The sequence below is a fragment of the Patagioenas fasciata genome, chromosome 2 (genome assembly GCF_037038585.1).
Source record: "Patagioenas fasciata isolate bPatFas1 chromosome 2, bPatFas1.hap1, whole genome shotgun sequence".
Taxonomy (NCBI): Eukaryota; Metazoa; Chordata; class Aves; order Columbiformes; family Columbidae; genus Patagioenas; species Patagioenas fasciata.
Genome location: NC_092521.1, coordinates 1,581,322 through 1,600,813, shown reverse-complemented (window position 1 = coordinate 1,600,813; position 19,492 = coordinate 1,581,322). Strand labels below are relative to the sequence as shown.

General features: G+C 51.0%; 1 protein-coding gene across 5 annotated transcripts in view; it reads left to right on the top strand.

The window, feature by feature from the left end:
- Window positions 1–19,492, top strand: part of ARHGAP39 (Rho GTPase activating protein 39) — a 154,099-nt gene that overhangs the window by 87,777 nt on the left and 46,830 nt on the right. For all 5 annotated transcript variants that reach the window (XR_011737326.1, XM_065830347.2, XM_071803732.1 and 2 more), the window contains exon 2: window positions 9,661–10,092. Coding sequence is in view for 4 of the 5 variants with exons in the window: in XM_065830347.2 (XP_065686419.1) it covers window positions 9,661–10,092 (432 nt within the window). In the remaining variant the exon portion in view is untranslated. The remainder of the gene's footprint in view (window positions 1–9,660; window positions 10,093–19,492) is intronic.

Genomic DNA, 19,492 nt, shown 5'->3' with positions numbered 1-19,492 from the left:
TTCTTAAATTAGTGTGAAATTTCTGCCCCCTTTTGTGCTTTTTCTTTCCCCATGGTTCCTTTCCATCCTGCCTACTCAGGTAAATGATAAATGGCTTTTTGTAGAAAATTATTTGTTTTGAATCCGGAGATGCTGGGAGCGGTCAACGAGCCCTTGAGGACATGGTTGCTTGCCAAAAGTTTGTAATGTTGAGGTTTACTGATTATGTTCAGAGGACCAATCTGGGAAAGGGGGAGAATTCCAGACAAAATCAGAGCTCAGGATCCAGCCTCATTCTCCAGGAGCTCCCGGCTTTGATCCGTAGCTACATAAATCCCCCAAACCTTGCAGCTTGTAAGGAATCACACAGAATCACAGGATGTCAGGGGTTGAAGGGACCTCAAAGCTCATCCAGTGCAATCCCCCCATGGAGCAGGAACACCCAGCTGAGGTTCCACAGGAAGGGGTCCAGGCGGGTTTGAATGTCTGCAGAGAAGGAGACGCCACAGCCTCCCTGGGCAGCCTGGGCCAGGCTCTGACACCCTCACCCCCAACAAGTTGCTTCTCCTCTTGCAGTGGAACCTCCTGTGTTCCAGTTTGCACCCATTGCCCCTTGTCCTGTCACTGGGTGTCACCCAGCAGAGCCTGGCTCCATCCTCCTGACACTGCCCCTTTCCATATTGATCCCCATGAATGAGTCCCCCCTCAGTCTCCTCTTCTCCAGCTCCAGAGCCCCAGCTCCCTCAGCCTTTCCTCACACGGGAGATGCTCCACTCCCTCCAGCATCTTGGTGGCTGCGCTGGACTCTCTCCAGCAGTTCCCTGTCCTTCTGGAGCTGAGGGGCCACAACTGGACACAATATTCCAGGTGTGGTCTCCCCAGGGCAGAGCAGAGGGGCAGGAGAACCTCTCTGACCTACTGACCACCCCCTTCTAACCCACCCCAGGTCCCATTGGCTTCCTGGCCACAAGGGCCCAGTGCTGGCTCATGCTCACCCTGCTGTCCCCAGGACCCCCAGCTCCCTTTCCCCTACACTGCTCTCTAATAGCTCATTCCCCAACTTACACTGGAACCTGGATCTGGTATAACATCCAGCATGTGACAGGCGGCAGCGCTGCGTCCCCTGCCAGGCTGTAGCTATTTCAGGACAGTGGGAACAAACAAACAAGAGACCTCTGCTCCCTCCTGCCATGGATCCGCAGTCATTTCAGCGACGGCAAAAGCGCTGACAAGGCAGAGATTGAACTCTGAAGCCACCTTAGGAAATAACAAGCTTTTCTATCAAAGCGAATCAGTCGTAGATCGGCCCCTGTCTTTGCTTGTACCTTTCAAATAAAATTAAAACAGTAACAAAAGGGAAAATCTTGCGGGCAAGAACCGTCGGCTGCACGTTGTGACGCCGCAAGATTTTGATGGGGATGGGATGCGACTTTCTATGCAATGTCAGGGCAAGGTTAGCGAGCTGACGCGGAGAGAACTCGATGTGATGTAGCTATCGCAGCACCGGTGGATGGCAGGAAGATCACAGCATGGGGGATGCGATGGGGCTGTCAGGAGACGTTAATTCGCGTTGGTTGTGCGGGTGGTGGGGGATCCCTTCCTGCAGTGGGAGAGCAGCATCTCGAAGCTTGCGGCTTGGATGAAAAGGAAACAAGACTTCAATTTTGGGCCCCTCAGTTCCAGAAGGACAGGGAACTGCTGGAGAGAGTCCAGCGCAGCCACCAAGATGCTGGAGGGAGTGGAGCATCTCCCGTGTGAGGAAAGGCTGAGGGAGCTGGGGCTCTGGAGCTGGAGAAGAGGAGACTGAGGGGGGACTCATTCCTGGGGATCAATATGGAAAGGGGCAGTGTCAGGAGGATGGAGCCAGGCTCTGCTGGGTGACACCCAGTGACAGGACAAGGGGCAATGGGTGCAAACTGGAACACAGGAGGTTTCACTTAAATATGAGAAGCAACTTGTTGGGGGTGAGGGTGGCAGAGCCTGGCCCAGGCTGCCCAGGGAGGTTGTGGAGTCTCCTTCTCTGCAGACATTCAAACCCGCCTGGACACCTTCCTGTGGAACCTCAGCTGGGTGTTCCTGCTCCGGGGGGGTTGCACTGGATGAGCTTTCCAGGGCCCTTCCAACCTCTGACATTCTGGGATTCTGTGAATTTGATGGGGATTGTCAGGGCACTGGAGCGGAGATGCTGGCTGCGAGGCTTGTCCACCGCCTGATGCGCTCGCGACTTCCAGGAGTGATAAGAAATAAGATGTTTTACAATGACAGCGGTGAAACACTGGCCCAGGTTGCCCAGAGAGGTGGTGGATGAACCATCCCTGAGACATCCCAGGCCAGGCTGGATGGGGCTCTGAGCAACCTGAGCTGGTGAAGATGTCCCTGCTCATGGCAGGGGTGGGAATAGATAACCTTTGAAGGTCCCTTCCAACCTAAACCACAATTCTATGATTCTCTGCCCATTGAGCTACAGCGCCTGCTCTTCCACCCCTGTGTTGAAGATGTGGTGATGTGGTTCCACCTACTTCCTTGCGATGGAGGTGAACTGAAATCTTTTTGTGACCATCACAGATTTGCCCAAAGACCATTATCACTGTGGTGTGGTGAATGCAAGACAACTAGAGTCAAGCTACCACATAGTTGTCTTGGCATTTTGGGAAGACCACACCCAATTTTGGGATTGATCTACCAGGATGACTCCCTAGACAGGGCAAGGACCAGCGTGCGTGGGCAGCACAACCGTTTCATGGTTGGAGCCAAGAGGAGCCAAGAGTGGAGCAACAGAAGCCATTTGTGTGGTTAAGGATCCATGTGTCAACCAGCCCTGGTGGCACCTTGCTTCTCCATTTATCAACTTCCCGGCTCGGCATCGTCACCCCAAGCAGGTGACTCCTGCTCGGTGGAAAAGGCTGCATTATTTTTGGATAACTCCATCCCACTCAAAGCTTTTCCGCCAGCTCCAGCTGCTGCAGCAAGAACTTCTGCTCCTTTGGTAGCCTGCCCTGATTATTTTATTCAAGCTGCCGCATCTGTCAGCCCAGTTAGCGAAGACGTATTACACCTTTCAGGTTAATGATGTATTTCCATAGAAATGTTCACGGGCACTGAAATCACTAGTGCAGAAACAAGCCCCAGCTCCCAAATGCTTTGATATTCTGCTAACTATGATCTACCTACAGTTAATAGTGGTTTATCGCTGATGCTCAGCAATTCTGTATCCACGCTGGGCCTGCGTTCGTCAGCCTGGGTTTTCTAAGGCTTGGCTCCAAGGAACTATGTTTTTTTGGTGGCTTAAACTTCTTATTTTTGAAGCAAAATATTCCTGCAAAATAACGTGCATAATAAACCAAACTGTCCTGCTCAGAGCCAGATTATATTCTAGATTATAGATCATCCCAGGCCAGGCTGGATGGGGCTCTGAGCAACCTGAGCTGGTGAAGATGTCCCTGCTCATGGCAGAGGTTGCACCAGATGAGTTTTGAAGGTCCCTTCCAACCCAAACTATTCTACAATTAATTTAATGTTAAGAGTGGGAATGAGACGGTAACAACCTTCTTTGTGGAATTATGCACTAGCAGGGGGATTTTGGTTCTTGGATATGTTTGGATCTGGAGCATCACCTGGAGGTGAGAGATGTCGCTACTATGGGAGCAGAGAACCCCAAGTGCTTTAGAGCTTCTGCCAAGTCCCTTCTTCTGGCTCTTCTAGGGTAGACTTGGGCCAGGTCCCCAAAACCTCACCGAGGAGCGGGAGCTTGAATTGCTGTCACTGTGTTAACCTGAAGCCTCAGGTCTGGGTAGAAATGATGCTCCTTGATCCTCCTGAGCGTCATTTGCTTCTTCTTGGAGGCTTCAAGAGTTAAAAGAAGTATATATTCAAGGTTCTTCCCCCTCCAGTTGCACCAGAGGTCCTTGCTCTGAACCGTTTCTGACTGAGATGCCCTTCGGATCGATGAGGGCTTCTGACCCCATTACCCTCTGACACAAAAAGATGCTTGCTCAGCTCTTTTTCCCCTCGTAACTGCAGTTATCAATAAATTCCAAGTCATTTTAAGTGTAAAATACTTTGAAATTTAAGCTTCTCATAATCGGATTGGCTCGTTGCGTTAATTGCTGTGGTGTCAGGGGGGATACGGAGGAGACTTTCTGGAGTGATGTCTGGATGAGCCGTGAGTGATATTGAGCACTGAGTCAAGTTGCCCAAGAGCCTCTCTGAGACCACATTAACCTTAATGATACAAGTTCTGGCTCGTTAAAACCCAACTTGTATCACAACACAAGCACTGTGAGGCCCCTGATGGCCCCCTCACCTCGTGGTTGTTTGTGGGAGCCGTTGTTCATCATCACAGCCTGAACTTCATAGGGGTGGGAGGTTCGACATCCCACGTGTGTCCAGGGTCCATCAGGAAGAATCTCATTGCACATGGACGTGACCAACAGCATCCCCTGAGTATCCCTTCGGCATTTCCTACATGCAGCCCCCCCAAAAAAGGAGGTTTCCAAGGAGATCGCAGTGCCGTGAATTAAATACGTGCTACAACAGTTGAAGCGATGGCACACGTGGTGGAAACAGCTGGAAAATATGAACGGGAGGACCTGAACAGCAGGATATCCTTGCAGGGTTTCTACAGAAATGAGGCGAGATGGATTATATGTTCTTTCCTGGCCTTCTCACTGCATCTCCAATCCCGTATTGCTCCGGGGTAGAGGAGGGAATACGCAGCCTTATCACTGTAGGACCAAATCTGCTTCCTAGGGGAGCTCAGGGTGAGAATACTGAGGTGCTGGAGCAGGTCCAGAGAAGAGCAACAAGACTGGGGAAGGGACTTGAACACAAGCCCTATGGGGAGAGGCTGAGGGAGCTGGGCTTGTTCAGTCTGGAGCAGAGGAGGCTTAGAGGTGAGCTCAGCACTCTCTAGAACGACCTGAAGGGCAGTTCTAGCCAGGGGGGATTGGGCTCTTCTCCCAGGCAGTCAGCAATAGGACAAGGGGGCATGGGCTTCAACTCTGCCAGGGGAAATTGAGGCTGGAGATGAGAAAGCAATTCTGTGCAGAGAGAGTGGTCAGCATTGGAATGGCTGCCCAGGGAGGTGCTGGACTCACCGGCCCTGGAGGTTTTTAAGCTGAGATTGGCCATGGCACTTAGTGCCATGATCTGGTCAGTGGACTGGAGTTGGACCAAGGGTTGGACTGGATGATCTCTGAAGTCTTTTCCAACCCAGTCCATTCTCTTCTGTGATTCTGTGATCCTCAATTCGAATAGCAAAACAAGGCGTCTCGCACTTGACCTTCAGTTGATTCTCATGGGCTTTTGAATAAAGTCATGAAGTTAAACTAAGACCAGGGTTCATTTCGCCTGGCTTTGCATTTTCAGGAATGTCACCCAATCATCAGCTGGGCCCCTTTTCTGGGCAACGCAGGCAAATAATGGATTTGGGGCGAGTCTCCGGGCTTTTTGGAGCCTTTTCTTTGCCATGAGGTGGAGCTTTTCTGGGCAGCACCATGAGTCAGAGGCTCCCTGGGGACGTTTCACGCTGCTGCATGAATTATAAGTTCTTTAAGCCCACGGCTATAAGGTCTGCGCTGTCTTGGACCGTACTCAATGTGCTATTTAAATTTAGTTTACACTGCCCAGCTCTATGAGACGAATTCAGCTACCAGAGCTCGCGGAAGAATTCTGATACCCAACGAGGAGGGTTTTTGGCTGATAGTGGCAATAATGGTGGTAATTCCAGGCCAAGCTTGCATCTGGTACCCAGATTAGTTGTGTTGAACCTACAGCAGCGGCACGTTGCCCACCTACCCATTATCCCCACTGCTGGCGTTATACCTGGGAAATTTCAGCAGCTGAAGCTCAGATTTGTGTATCTGATGGAATTTTCTTGGTTTTCTCTCTTTTTTCTGCCCATTGTGGGGCTGGGGAAGGTGGCCCTTGGCTATTGATCCTCCACATTGTGAAGGTGCAGAGTACTGAGCTGCTTGAGTTGATGAATTACCCCGGTAAATTAAAAGACTTGGCAGAAAGGAGAAATGTGAGCAATAAATTTCGTCTCCAACAGCAGGGAAAATAATGATGCAGAGGGAGAGGACCTGTCGACCAGACATCGCCCGGTGTTATTAAGCTGATAATTCACGGTGAAAACCAAGAGGATATTAAGGGTTGTAGGACAAAACGTCCTACATTTCCGTAACTTTTTCCTCTTTGATGCTGCAAGCTTTGACCTTGGCTGGTTTATAGCCCGTGGTGATCCAGTTGGGTCCAAACAGATGTTTCTGAAGCCCCATGGGGCTATTTTTATTCTATCCTAGTCTAGTCCTGTCCTGTCCTATCCTATCCTATCCTATCCTATCCTATCCTATCCTATCCTATCCTATCCTATCCTATCCTATCCTGTCCTGTCCTGTCCTGTCCTGTCCTGTCCTGTCCTGTCCTATCCTATCCTATCCTATCCTTTCCTGTCCCGTCTCATCCATCCCATCCCATCCCATCCCATCCCATCCCATCCCATCCCATCCCATCCATCCCATCCATCCCATCCCCGTCCCATCCCCGTCTCATCCCATCCCATCCCATCCCCATCCCATCCGATCCATCCCATCCCATCTATCCCATCCACCCCATCCCATCCCATCCCATCCCATCCTATCCCATCCGTTTTATTCTAGTCTGGTCTAGTCCAGCTCTCATTTTAACCCAGTTAAGCCCTGGATGAAGAACATTTTATTCTTCCCTGATGCAGATAAACCCAATATCTTCTTGACAGGAAGATCCAAAGCTCTTCCAAAGCAGCCGCCCTTCACCCCATGGAGGTTGTTTTAAACCAAGGTGGCCAAAGAGATGCATTAAAAGTGGGAGCCAAGCGCTGATGTTGATCTAGAACCGACAGAAAATGGTTCATCACGCTCAGACCCGAATTAAAACCTTTGGTGGGAGAAAATCTGTAACTCTGCAAAGCTGGAGTTGGCTTCCAGCCGTACTGTCACGCTGCATTAAGGCCACTCGTTAGGGCTGAGTTTTGCAGGATGAGACAAGCCATGGTGCAGGATTTCCACTTCTCCCAGTGCTTTTAGTCTCCGTTCTGCAAGGACAAGCTTAACTGCGGCTTTTTCTCTCCATGCCAAGAAGAGGTGGAGACATTTTCCTCACTTCAGTGTGTTTGTTCAAAACGGGGAACCTCTGGCACCTGAAAAGCTGTCTCTTAGTTTTCTAATCCAGTGGTTTAAATCAAATTGGAAGATAAGCTGGACCCGCTGGAGGGCTCGGGGCTGCTGGGGGCAGGTAAATGCCCCCCCAGGACTTTTTTCTTGCAAGTCCTTGAGCAAATTGAGCCTTTCTGAAAACCCCACAGGGAACTCGCTCCCGGTAAAAGGCGGCGAGATGCAATCCATCACTTGTCTGACTCACTGGATGTGTCAGTTTTAAATGCCACCTCATTTGATAAGCTGCGCTTAGCACGCCAGGGGCTTTTTTTTCCCCTTATCCATTTCTATGCCTTTCTCAACAGACTTGTAAATGCAGACGAAGACAAATTCCCAGTAAGAAATTTTATTTAATGCGATCATCCCTTGTATCTTTTTACATAAGCCCACACAAAAGTGAGGAATTTGGGTAAAATGTGGCTGCCTGTAAGCCGCGGGTATCCCCCGTATTAGCAAAAGGGGACACCTGCAGTGTTTGGGGTAATCTGAAAAATGGGTTAAATTGCCTTTTCTTTGGGATTACCACTTCTTTTAATCCTCTTTTGCGTTTCTCAGCTCCATTTGCTGCTTTACGATCTCAACAACCCCCTTTGCTGTGTTTCTGCGTGAGCTGGGTCGCTGTGTTGAGCTGATGGTGCCTTGGCCTAGCTCAGCAGGCAATGGGGTGGTGGAAGGAAGGTTAAACCACATTTTCTGCTCCACATTTTGGTGATGAGCTCCATAGTCTATGCAGAGACCAACATCAAACCGGCTCTTAATTTAATAAACGTGCACGGGGGGCATTGAGCAGCGTGTAGCTGAGCTCTTCTCCCTGGGATCCAGCGATAGGATGCATGGGAATGGTTCAAAGCTGCACCAGAGAGGGTTTAAGCTGGACATTTAGAAGCATTTCTTTACCGAGAGGGTGGTCAAACACTGGAACAGGCTTCCTAGAGAGGTGGTTGGTGCCTCAAGCCTGTCAGTGTTCCAGAGGCATTTAGACTAAGCTCTTAATAACATGATTTAACTTCTGCTTAGCCTTCAAGTGGTCAGTTGGGCTAGATGATCATTGTAGGTCCCTTCCAATCAAAAATATTCTCTCCTGTTCTCTTCTCTTCTCTTCTCTTCTCTTCTCTTCTCTTCTCTTCTCTTCTCTTCTCTTCTCTTCTCTTCTCTTCTCTTCTCTTCTCTTCTCTTCTCTCCTCTCCTCTCCTCTCCTCTCCTCTCCTCTCCTCTCCTCTCCTCTCCTCTCCTCCTCTCCTCTTCTCCCCTTCCCTTCCCTTCCCTTCCCTTCCCTTCCCTTCCCTTCCCTTCCCTTCCCTTCCCTTCCCTTCCCTTCCCTTCCCTTCCCTTCCCTTCCCTTCCCTTCCCTTCCCTTCCCTTCCCTTCCCTTCCCTTCCCTTCCCTTCCCTTCCCTTCCCTTCCTTTCCCTTCCCTTCCCTTCCCTTCCCTTCCCTTCTTCCTCTCCTTCTTCTCTTCTTCCTCTCTTCTTCTTCTCTTCTTCCTCTTCTTCTTCTTCTTCATCTCTTCTTTATCTCTTCTCTTTCTTCTCTTCTCTTCTTCTTCTACTCCTCTTCCTCTTCTTCTTCTTGTCTTCTTATTCCATTCCATTCCATTCCATTCCATTCCATTCCATTCCATTCCATTCCGTTCCTCAGCATGGATCCCAGGACAAGGGCAGGTCTGTTCTCTCCTCCCTGGCTCCGTCCCTCCCACCGTTGGCTTTCGGTGTTGGTGCAGCCCGTGGTTATCGCCAAGCCGAGGTGTGTCGGGGCGGGTGGTTTGGGGAAGGTGCCGGAGGTGCGACCCACAAACCAGAGCGCCGGCGCCTTCTCCTGGTGTTGAAATCGAGACAGAAGGAAGCGGTGTTGGGGTTCGCGCCGGCGAGCGACTGCACTGAAGGCCTCTGAAACATCATTTTTGGGTTTTGCACAAACAAATGCTGCCAGGCTTGGTTGTCTGGGCGGCCACGCCAAGCTGTGGGGTGGTCTTGCAGAAGAAGTAAGTTCATCGCCAGGTTGATGCCTCCATCTGTGCTCTGTCCCTCCCGTCTCTTGCCTCCCCCTGCCCTTCACTGCAGATGTTCTGAGCACCCCACAGCTGTGGGGTCTGTCCCCAAAGAATTCAGGCTGTAAAACGCAGAGGGATCGGAGTGGAAGCCAGAGCCGGAGCGAGCGCTGGGGTGCTGTAACCCTGGGGTGTGTTTTCACCAGCTTACAGACTTATTGAGTCCTCCTAGAAGCTGAAAAGCGGCAACTGGTTTGCAGCCCTTTGCAAATACTGTATTTAGTGTAAATAGTGCTGCGGGACTCGGTGTCGATGGGGGAAGAAGAAAGAGTTACTGTTGCCACCCAAGCTGCTCTTCTTCTCCATCCTGCCCCCCCAGGTGTCGCAAGCGCTCATGGCGAGCGTTGAATTGCAGAATCATACAATGGTTTGAGTTGGAAGGGACCTTCAGAGATCCTCTTGTTGAAATCTCTTGGGTTTTATTGTGTTTGTTCTCCTCCAGGCTGGAATGGGTGGAAATCATCGAGCCACGAACCCGGGAGCGCATGTACGCCAACCTCATCACGGGGGAGTGCGTGTGGGACCCCCCCGCCGGGGTGCGGATCAAACGCACCAATGAGAACCAGTGGTGGGAGCTCTTCGACCCCAACACCTCCCGCTTCTACTACTACAATGCCACCACGCAGAGGACGGTGTGGCACCGGCCGCAGAACTGCGACATCATCCCCCTGGCCAAGCTGCAGACCCTGAAGCAGAACACGGAGTCGCCCAGGGCTTCCACGGAGAACAGCCCCGGGAGGAGCAGCAATGTCAGCAGGGAGGGCAGCACCAGCTCCTCGCTGGAACAGGAGCTGGAGGGCAGCGAGAAGGCGCAGGAGCAGAGATCGAGCCGCCCGTCCACCCAGTACACCGTGGTGAAAGAAGAAACGGAAAGGTAAGAACACACCGGCTCTGCCGGCACGTTGTAACTGAGCTCAATGACGGGTTGTTTGGGCAATAAAATTGCCATTTCGGGTATTCTGATAATTTTCCACGCGCTGTGGAAGAGCGTAGAGCAAAGCCCATGTCCTATTGCTCTTTATTCTCTTACCATAGAATCATAGAGGTATTTCGAGGTATTTTATGGATAACTCCTCTAGCTGGATTGCTCACGGGTCTATGCACCAAGTCTTCCTCCTCCGTAGCACAATTATAGGAGGAAGAGGTGTAAGCAGCTGTGAAAGGTGTTTCTCCTTGTTAGGGCCAACTTAGGTGTTCCCTCCGGAAAGGTACATTATAGAAATTATTTCTTGTCCTCTGAAATATATGGTTTAGAGAGAGGCATGGTTTTAAATGATTTCTCTGGATAAGATCTCCCTAATGAGGGAGGATGATTCACGCTGTGGTTGTCCCACTGGTTGTGGAGCTCCTGGCAGAGGTGATTTGTGAAATAGAAGCTTCAAACCACGCAGGGAGTTGGTGCTTGGTTTCTAAAGTCCTGCTGCATATGGATAACGTACCGAGACATCCGCGTTGCTTCTCCTTGCGCTTCGTTTTGTGCTTTTAGGGCTTGCAGGCCGCGAATCAGGGCGTTGATTAGTTAATATATCCATATTCTCTTCAACGATGCCTCTAACAACATTGATAACCCAACCGTGTCGCCGGTAGAGCGATCGGCAGCGCAGTTTCTGCTCCCAAACTCATTGTGCTTACGTAGCCAGCGCACAGAAACTGCGGCCGGGTGATCCCACGGCCACGTAGGGCGAGAACAGGATCTCCCGGCTCAGCGAACGCCTTCATGTGGGACCTTAGGCTCAGCCTGGCCCCCGAGCGGAGGTTTAATCTTGATCCTCTGATAAGATCACCAAGATTGGGGGCGGTATCTTCCCTTGCAAGGCGGGTGCTGTTTGGAGAGGTGGGTGGTTTTGATGTTCGATTACAAAGACGCCGGGTGGCAGACACGGCTGCCCACTGCAGCCAGGTCTAGCTGGGTCTGTTGAGGGTACGCCGCCGACTATTTAAGCCGGTCTTTGCTTGCCCATCCCCCAAAATATCAAGCTCTGACTTTAGATAGGGTGATGGTTTTAAACTAAAAGAGGGGAGATTCAGACTAGAAATAAGGAAGAAATTTTTTACACTGAAGATGGTGAAGCACTGGTCCAGGTTGGCCAGAACGGTGGTGGATGAACCATCCCTGAGACATCCCAGGCCAGGCTGGATGGGGCTCTGAGCAACCTGAGCTGGTGAAGATGTCCCTGCTCATGGCAGGGGGGGCACTGGATGGTCTTCCAAGGTCCCTTCCAACCCAAACCATTTAATCATTCTACAATTCACAAAGCTCTGGAATAGGTCTCTTGACCCCCATGTCCTGACTGGAAAAAATCCCATTCCCTCATTGACCTTCCCCTCTTCAAAACTGGACTGGGCATGCTGGAAAGCCTGGAAAGCTCTGCTGAGACCTCAGAGTTGCTGGGACCCGTTAAGGAAGAGACTTCTGAATGTCAGAAGTCCCACCAGGAATGGGATGGTCTTTGCTGCAGCTGACTCAAGGGAAGGGAGATGCCGTGGGTTGGAAGGGGAGATGTGGTTGAGCCTGGTAGACGTGGCACTTCCAGCAGGGATGGGGCACAGGGGGAGCTGCAGGAGCATCAGTGTAGTGCCAGCAAATAGTTAAATCATTGAGTCGTGGAATTATTTTGGTTGGAAAACACCCTCAAGATCATTAAGTCCAACTGTTAACCCACCCCTGGCACTGCCCCCTGTCCTGAGAACCTAATGTCCGTCTGTCCAGCCCTCCAGGGCTGGTGACTCCAGCGCTGCCCTGGGCAGCCTGTTCCAATGCCCCACAGCCCTTTGGGGAAGAAATTGTTCCTAAATCCAACCTCAACCTCCCCTCGCGCAACTTGAGGCCGTTTCCTCTGCTCCTGGCGCTTGTTCCTGGGGAGCAGAGCCCGACCCCCCTGGCTCCAAGCTCCTTTCAGGCAGTTCAGAGATCAGAAGGTCTCCCCTCAGCTCCTGTTCTCCAGCTGAACCCCCAGGTCCCTCAGCCGCTCCCATCACACTTGTGCTCCAGCCCCTTCATAATCCATCTGGAATGGGTCTGGAAGTCAGTAAAGCACATTCAGGAGTGATGGATGCTGGAGGGTACTGCCAGGGATGCTGTGATGAAACATTTGCTCCATGACACCCAGGATGACCCATAGCTGGGCAACCAGAGAAGGTTTTATCCAGCTCTGATTTCTGTATCAAAGCACACATGAAACAAGAGGTCTTGCTTATGCCAATCTGCAGGAAAGCTTCCAGGGACGAGGAGATTTCATCTCCAGAAGTGGCTGATGCTCTGAAGCCGAACATGAGCTGCACAAATGAAGAATTGATTTTTGATGGCAGCGATAGCGGCTGCAAAGGGCAGAGCCAGTTCAGGCGTTCTGTGCTTCGAGCTGCTCAGCATTGGGGGTATCTCTGCTTTTTAGTGTTGTTTTCTGGGTTACTTTGGGGCACAAACCACAAAAAAATATGTATTTCTATACAATATTCTTGTTTATGTACCTGTCTGGGTCTTAAAATTCAGGAAAGCTGCTTCAGGCAAGGAGCGTTACAGCACAGATGATCCAGGCGTTTCTTTTGGGGCTTAAAATATCTGAAGAAATTAGGAGACTATAATTACCATGTCTCTTCATACTTGAGGCATTGGTAGGAAACCACTTGGTGGAGTGGACTAAGCTTCTTTTTGATTTTTACCCTCATCTTTTGCTTATAAGCATTAAAATATGTATTGCCGTGGGTGTCCTGGGGTCACAGAATCATCAAATGGTTTGGGTTGGAAGGGACCCCAAAGGTCGTCTACTCCAAGCCCTACCATGAGCAGCGACATCTTCACCCAGATCAGGTTGCTCAGAGCCCTGTCCAACCTGACCTTGAACGTTTCCAGGGATGGAGTGACCTTAAAAGGCTGATTTTGGCAAGGCCAGACCTACTGGATGCTGCTCAAGTGCTTGTAGGGCTCAAGGGTGTTGGAGATCCCACCAAGAACCACCGACCTCTTAGCACCCAAGGGTGCATCTGAGCCTTGATACCCATGGGAGAGAGGGACCATAAGATGGGGTCAGTACGTGCGATATCAGGAGTCGAGGGGCAGTTATTGAGGGTCACCTGTATGGGTTGGTTGGTGATTCTGAGCATCAACCCCAACAGCCCTGAGCTGAGGATGGATATGAGCATCGCGTGGTGCCTTGGAGATGACGACTGGAAATACTCCATTTGCATCAAAAGGAGGAGATGGAGGGGGATTATTTGTGAGGCTGCGGAAGGATATGGAAAACAGGGTGGTGTGGGGTAGGTTGAGTAATCGCCTTCAACCAGGGACATGGTTGAAGTCTCCTTGGCAGGACAATTTAAAAAGATGCTTTTCCAGTGCTTGGTTTTGTTTCCAAGAAGAAACAAGGCTGGAAGGGTCATCTGGTGAAACCTGCTGCTCCAGATTACATAACATTAAATATTATCACCATTTCAACAAGGGCTTCTGGCTGTTCCCCTTCCTGAACTTGTCTGGTCTTAAAAGGAAAATCAGGGGAAGTGGACAAGTCTTGAGCAACTGATCTCCTTGGAATTTGCACTCGGAGGCGCCCCACACCCTGCGGCGACGGGAGGATTTGGGAACCGGAGCATCTGGTTTGGCAGGAGATGGCGGAGGCTGCTCCGAGTCCGTTCCTCATGTCCTCGGTGCGGCTGTAGACCACGTCGGGGCTGGACCCACCACACGTGCATAGGTCGGGGATCCCTCAGCCCCTGTGTCCGCAAGGAACGTGCGGTGGCCAAGCGCTTGGGTCTTGCCTTACGCAGCTTTAATGAGGTGGGATTTGCACATAGCTGTAATTAGCAGCTGGATCCGGCTCTGGAGACCATGTTAGGAAGCTCTGCTGTGTTGTCTCGACTTGGTGAGCCGGAATCTACTCATCTTTGGGATCTCAATAACATATTTGTCTTGGTGGTCAGCAAAGTTGGGGGTTGCATTAGATGACTTTTGAAGGTCCCTTCCAACCCAAACTATTTGATGATTCAAAGGTAGGGTGCTTCCCAGCAGGAATTTCTTGCTTCTGCCGTCTCGCCCTTGACTTTGCCGTCCCTATCTTAAATAAAATGACTTTCCTACAAAGCGGAACATGACAGCTGTGAAACCGCCGTGCGGGCTGCAGCCGACACGTCGGATGGGTTTTATGTCAGGTCACTGAGTTTCTCTACGCTGTCTGAAAGTGTCTGTGGTTATTGGGCCGTGCAGAAGCTTTTCGTTGTTCGAAATCCTTGGAGGAGGCTTAGTGGGGGCAGAGGGGACCTTCTACTTGGAGCTCATGGTGTCACCCACGGAGGGCTCTGCTGTGCCACCAGTAAGCAGCATCTCTGCCCCTGGTTCACCATAGAATCATGTAATAGTTTGGGTTGGAAGAAACCTTTGAAGAACATCGAGTTCAACCCCTGCCATGAGCAGGGACATCTTCACCAGCTCAGGTTGCTCAGAGCCCCGTCCAGCCTGGCCTGGGATGTCTCCGGGGATGGGACAAGTCACCAAGGAGGGGTGACAAGTGAAAGCTTGAAGGACAAGCAGATGGACCTTCTGTGGCCATCAGAAGAGCTTCCCTTGGACAACCATGCAGGACTTTTTGAGAATAAGAGGCCTTAACCAAAGTCCCACCTGCTGTGAAATTGTGCCCAAGTTATTTCTCAAGACTTTCTCACAGCATTGGGCCCTTGTGGCCAGGAAGCCAATGGGACCTGGGGTGGGTTAGAAGGGGGTGGTCAGTAGGTCAGAGAGGTTCTCCTGCCCCTCTGCTCTGCCCTGGAGAGACCACACCTGGAATATTGTGTCCAGTTGTGGCCCCTCAGTTCCAGAAGGACAGGGAACTGCTGGAGAGAGTCCAGCGCAGCCACCAAGATGCTGGAGGGAGTGGAGCATCTCCCGTGTGAGGAAAGGCTGGGGGAGCTGGGGCTCTGGAGCTGGAGAAGAGGAGACTGAGGGGGGACTCATTCCTGGGGATCAATATGGAAAGGGGCAGTGTCAGGAGGATGGAGCCAGGCTCTTCTGGGTGACACCCAGTGACAGGACAAGGGGCAATGGGTGCAAACTGGAACACAGGAGGTTCCACTGAAAGAGGAACCCAAGGCCGGGTGCGATATTGTACAAGATGAAACGCAGCGCTTAAATCTTCTCGGATTAAGCATAGCCGAGCTGAAACAGCCGAGGGCTATTTCTTTACAGACCCATCCCCGGGTCGCAACGGAGCCGTCTGGGCTCGAGGTGTGACGGTAATGGGTCCTGGCGGGTGTCTGGGGCAGAGCAGGGCGGTTGCAGATGAACACACAGCTTTCAAACACAAATCCTGCTCCCAACGCAGGCAGGAGCCACGTTCCCACTGCAAAGACCCCCCTAAAAAACAGCTTTGCAATTTGAAATATAACTCAAACCTAGAAAATGTGTGTTTTGGGTGTCTGGGGAGCTGTTTCGCTGTGCCTCGTGTGAACAAAACCAGAGTTTTATTTGCTGTTCTCGTGTTTTATATCCCTTTTGTTCTGAAGGCGCCAGGCAGAGCTGCCACACGCAGCTTTAGAGCAGGTGGATCAAGGACATCAGTCTCAGCAGCATCTGCTGCACCGGGATTTTCGAGGTCCCTGCAGGGATCGTAGAATCATTGAATGGTTTGGGTGTAAAAGGACCTTCAAAGCTCATCTATTCCCACCCCAGGGGCATCTTCACCAGCTCAGGTTGCTCAGAGCCCCGTCCATCCTGGCCTGGGATGTCTCCAGGGATGGTTCGTCCACCTCGTCCTCCAAAACAAATCTCCACTATGAAGAAAAACTGAGGAAGGACGTGGGGTTCCTTCATAAAGATGTGCATTGATCAGATCCCAAAGACCTTCCTTCCCAACGTCTTGCCTCCAACAGTAGCGTAATGCATGAAATCCAGAGCATTTCTTCATCCAAAGGTTGGATTTTCCCAGCTGGATGACATCTCCGTGACTGGCGGCAGTCGGTTCCTGAGGGTGCTGTGGGTGCTGGCTACGTGGGACATGTTCCTTTCCATCTCAAGGGCTGGATGTTGAGGAGGTCTTCTCCTGCAGCTGGGTCAACACCACACCAGCAGACCAGCTACATGGTAGGAAGGGTGAACAAGCCCTCTGCACCCCTGTGCCAAGAGCAATTGGTTCTCCTCGATTTGGTGAGGCCAAACCTCGAACCCTGGGGTCAGTTTTGGGCCTCTTACACCAAGAAAGGCCTTGAGGTGCTGGAGCGAGTGGAGAGAAGGGAACGGAGCTGGTGAGGGGCTGGAGTACAAGTGTGATGGGAGCAGCTGAGGGAACTGGGGGTTCAGCTGGAGAACAGGAGCTGAGGGGAGACCTTCTGATCTCTGAACTGCCTGAAAGGAGCTTGGAGCCAGGGGGGTCGGGCTCTGCTCCCCAGGAACAAGCGCCAGGAGCAGAGGAAACGGCCTCAAGTTGCACCAGGGGAGGTTGAGGTTGGATCTGGGAACAATTTCTTCCCCAAAGGGCTGTGGGGCATTGGAACAGGCTGCCCAGGGCAGTACTGGAGTCACCAGCCCTGGAGGGCTGGACAGATGGACATGAGGTTCTCAGTGACATGGATTAGTGCCAGGGGTGGGGTAACAGTTGGCATGGCCAGCTCAGACAGAGAAGGGATGTGACCATCACTGCTGGACTGGGCAGCTCAGGTACCACTTGTCCACTTCCAGCTGATGGACCCAAGTCCTGAGGTCTTCCCGCAGAGGAAGAGCATGGAGGACACGTATAAAACCCATCCAGCTCTGGGAACACCACTTTGGTATTTCTGAAAGTGGCAATGAAGGTGACTTGGGCACAGCTTTCTCCTCTGGTTTCCATGGAAGGGCTTGTTCTGAAACAGCATTTGGTGTCCTTTACATCTCCGTGGTGTGTTCATCTAGAAACAGGCGTCTTGGTACTGCCAATATCCCGAGGTTGGAACAGGGCCACCCGTGGCTTAAATCATGTTTTTGTGGGTTAAGTCCATGAAGTTTGGCCAATATTTGATGCTGAGATAACTAACCACGTCTGCCCTCAGACACATGGTGTGAATTTCGGGGTTGTGCTGCGCAGGGACAGAAGTTGGACTCGATGGTCCTTGTGGGTCACTTCCGACTCAGGATTATGTGCTTCTAAGAATTTTCTGAAGGATGTGCTGGGTTCACGATGGCCGTGTAGACCTGTTCTTTTCTGAGATGTGCTCCTGACTGGCTCGTGGGGAGACAAGAGCTTCTTCTGGGTGAAGATCAGATGATTGGAACGGCTCTGTTACGGAGAAAAGCGGAGAGAGTTGGGGATCATTCAGCCTGGAGAGGAGAAGCTCCAAGGAGACCTTATTGCGTCCTTTCTGGACTTAAAAGGACCTGTAAGAAAGACTAAGAAAGACTTTTCACGAGGACAAGGAACAACGGTTTTAAAGCTAAAAGGGAGAAGGTTTAGATGGAGCATAAGGAAGAAATTGTTGGCCCTGAGGGTGTTGGATGAACTCAGGTTGGCCAGAGAGGTGGTGGATGAACCATCCTGGAGACATCCCAGGCCAGGCTGGACGGGGCTCTGAGCAACCTGAGCTGGCGAAGATGTCCCTGCTCGTGGCACGGGTGGCACTGGATGACCTTTCAAGGTCCTTTCCAACCCAAACCATTTGATGATTCAATATTTGCCTTGCTCTCCTGTGTCCTCTCACTTCCCATTTTCACCTTCCATTGGACACACCTTGCCCAACAAAGGGTTCACGTCCTCAGGACAGGGGATAGTCCATCTCCAAGTGGGCAGGATTGGGGTTCAAACTCCTTTTCTACCCACGCATCTTCAGTCCGCCCATTTCCAACAGCCGAACCCATCACAATCGACTTGCTCAGAAGGTTTTTTTCGGTTTAATGATTATCAGACAGCCCCCCCCAGGCTTCCTGCTCTCCCGCTGCTTCCACGAGATCCTAAATCTCACAAACCTCGTTAGAATGATGCTGGGGAGGATGCTAATTGGAACCATCGGGGCTGGGGGCAGCCAGGCAGCTTCGTCGGATGGGAATGGGCTTTCAGGCTGTAATTAAAGCCGGGAGCTTTAATTACTTTCCAGGTCACGCGTCTTTCCGCACGCTGCCAGCAGATTGCACCTTGCTCGGAGGCTGCACACCAAGCCGAGCTCCCAAATTCACTGTCTTCCGATAGGTTTTGTCTTGTTTTGTCCCTGTTGTTGACTTTGCCAGTGTCATTCCCACCCATATCGTGACAAAAGCCCAGAGCTCTTCCTCTCCAAGTGAGATTTGCATCTACTGATGTTTGGCATCACTGTGGATTTCTCCTGGTCAGCATAGATTGAAGAGCAACTCAGTTGGACTAGATGATCATTTTAGATCCCTTCCAACAGAAATATTCCATTCTACTCATGCCTTGATTTACATATCTCTCAGCACCCCTAAGCAGGTTGCAAGGATCATGGAGATCAGTTGGGTCAACTTGCGTTTCTGCTGCTGGGTATCCATGGGGATGTTGGGTGATCACCTCTTGTGATCACCTACCGTAGGTCGCCAACAATTGCCACCCTCTCTTAAATATCAAGAGAAGTTTTAATGGTTTCACAGGTGCTCTCGCTCACCTTGTAATGAGAAACTCAAGTATTGAACCGCTTCTGGGTGGGCTTTGTGGTTGGTGTTGGCTCCTCTGGTCTAGAGAACTTCCTAGAAAGGTTTGGCTTGGAAGGGACCTTCAAAGGTCCTTCATTGATTTGCTTTTGCTCGCCGTGCTTCGGTCCTATTACAAAACGATAATGATGTGAGCAAAGCTTTTGGGTGATGAACCATCTACAAAAGGACACGGATATTTGGAGACGACGTTGAGCAGAAAATACATTTCCAATATAAACAGAACAGCATCTGAAGATTTAACTCCCCTTCCCAATACTATTCTCAAATACTTTAGAGAAAAACATTCATATCTTGCATATCCCAAAGCCAAGGTGGGAGGTGACATCGGGGACAAAATGCTTGGTTCTTTTCAATATCCCCTCCTTGAATCCCCACGGGTCGCTACAAAACAAGGCTCCGGATTAGATGGATATTCATCTAATGCAGCCAAGTGCTTACGTCGATCGCCAGCCCCAAAATACAGTTTACATAACTGCCAAGAAAACCATCTTTCAACTTCTATTCGAAGCGGTGGCTGTAATTAAGAGTATGAAGCCTTGCAGGCCGGTGATTAGAACGGAGGATTAGGCACTGGGATTTCATTTCTATTCCTGGCTTTGCCATGGAGCTGTGCTATTTCAGTCCTCACTTTCCCTTATTTTAAGAATAAAAGCTAAACGAG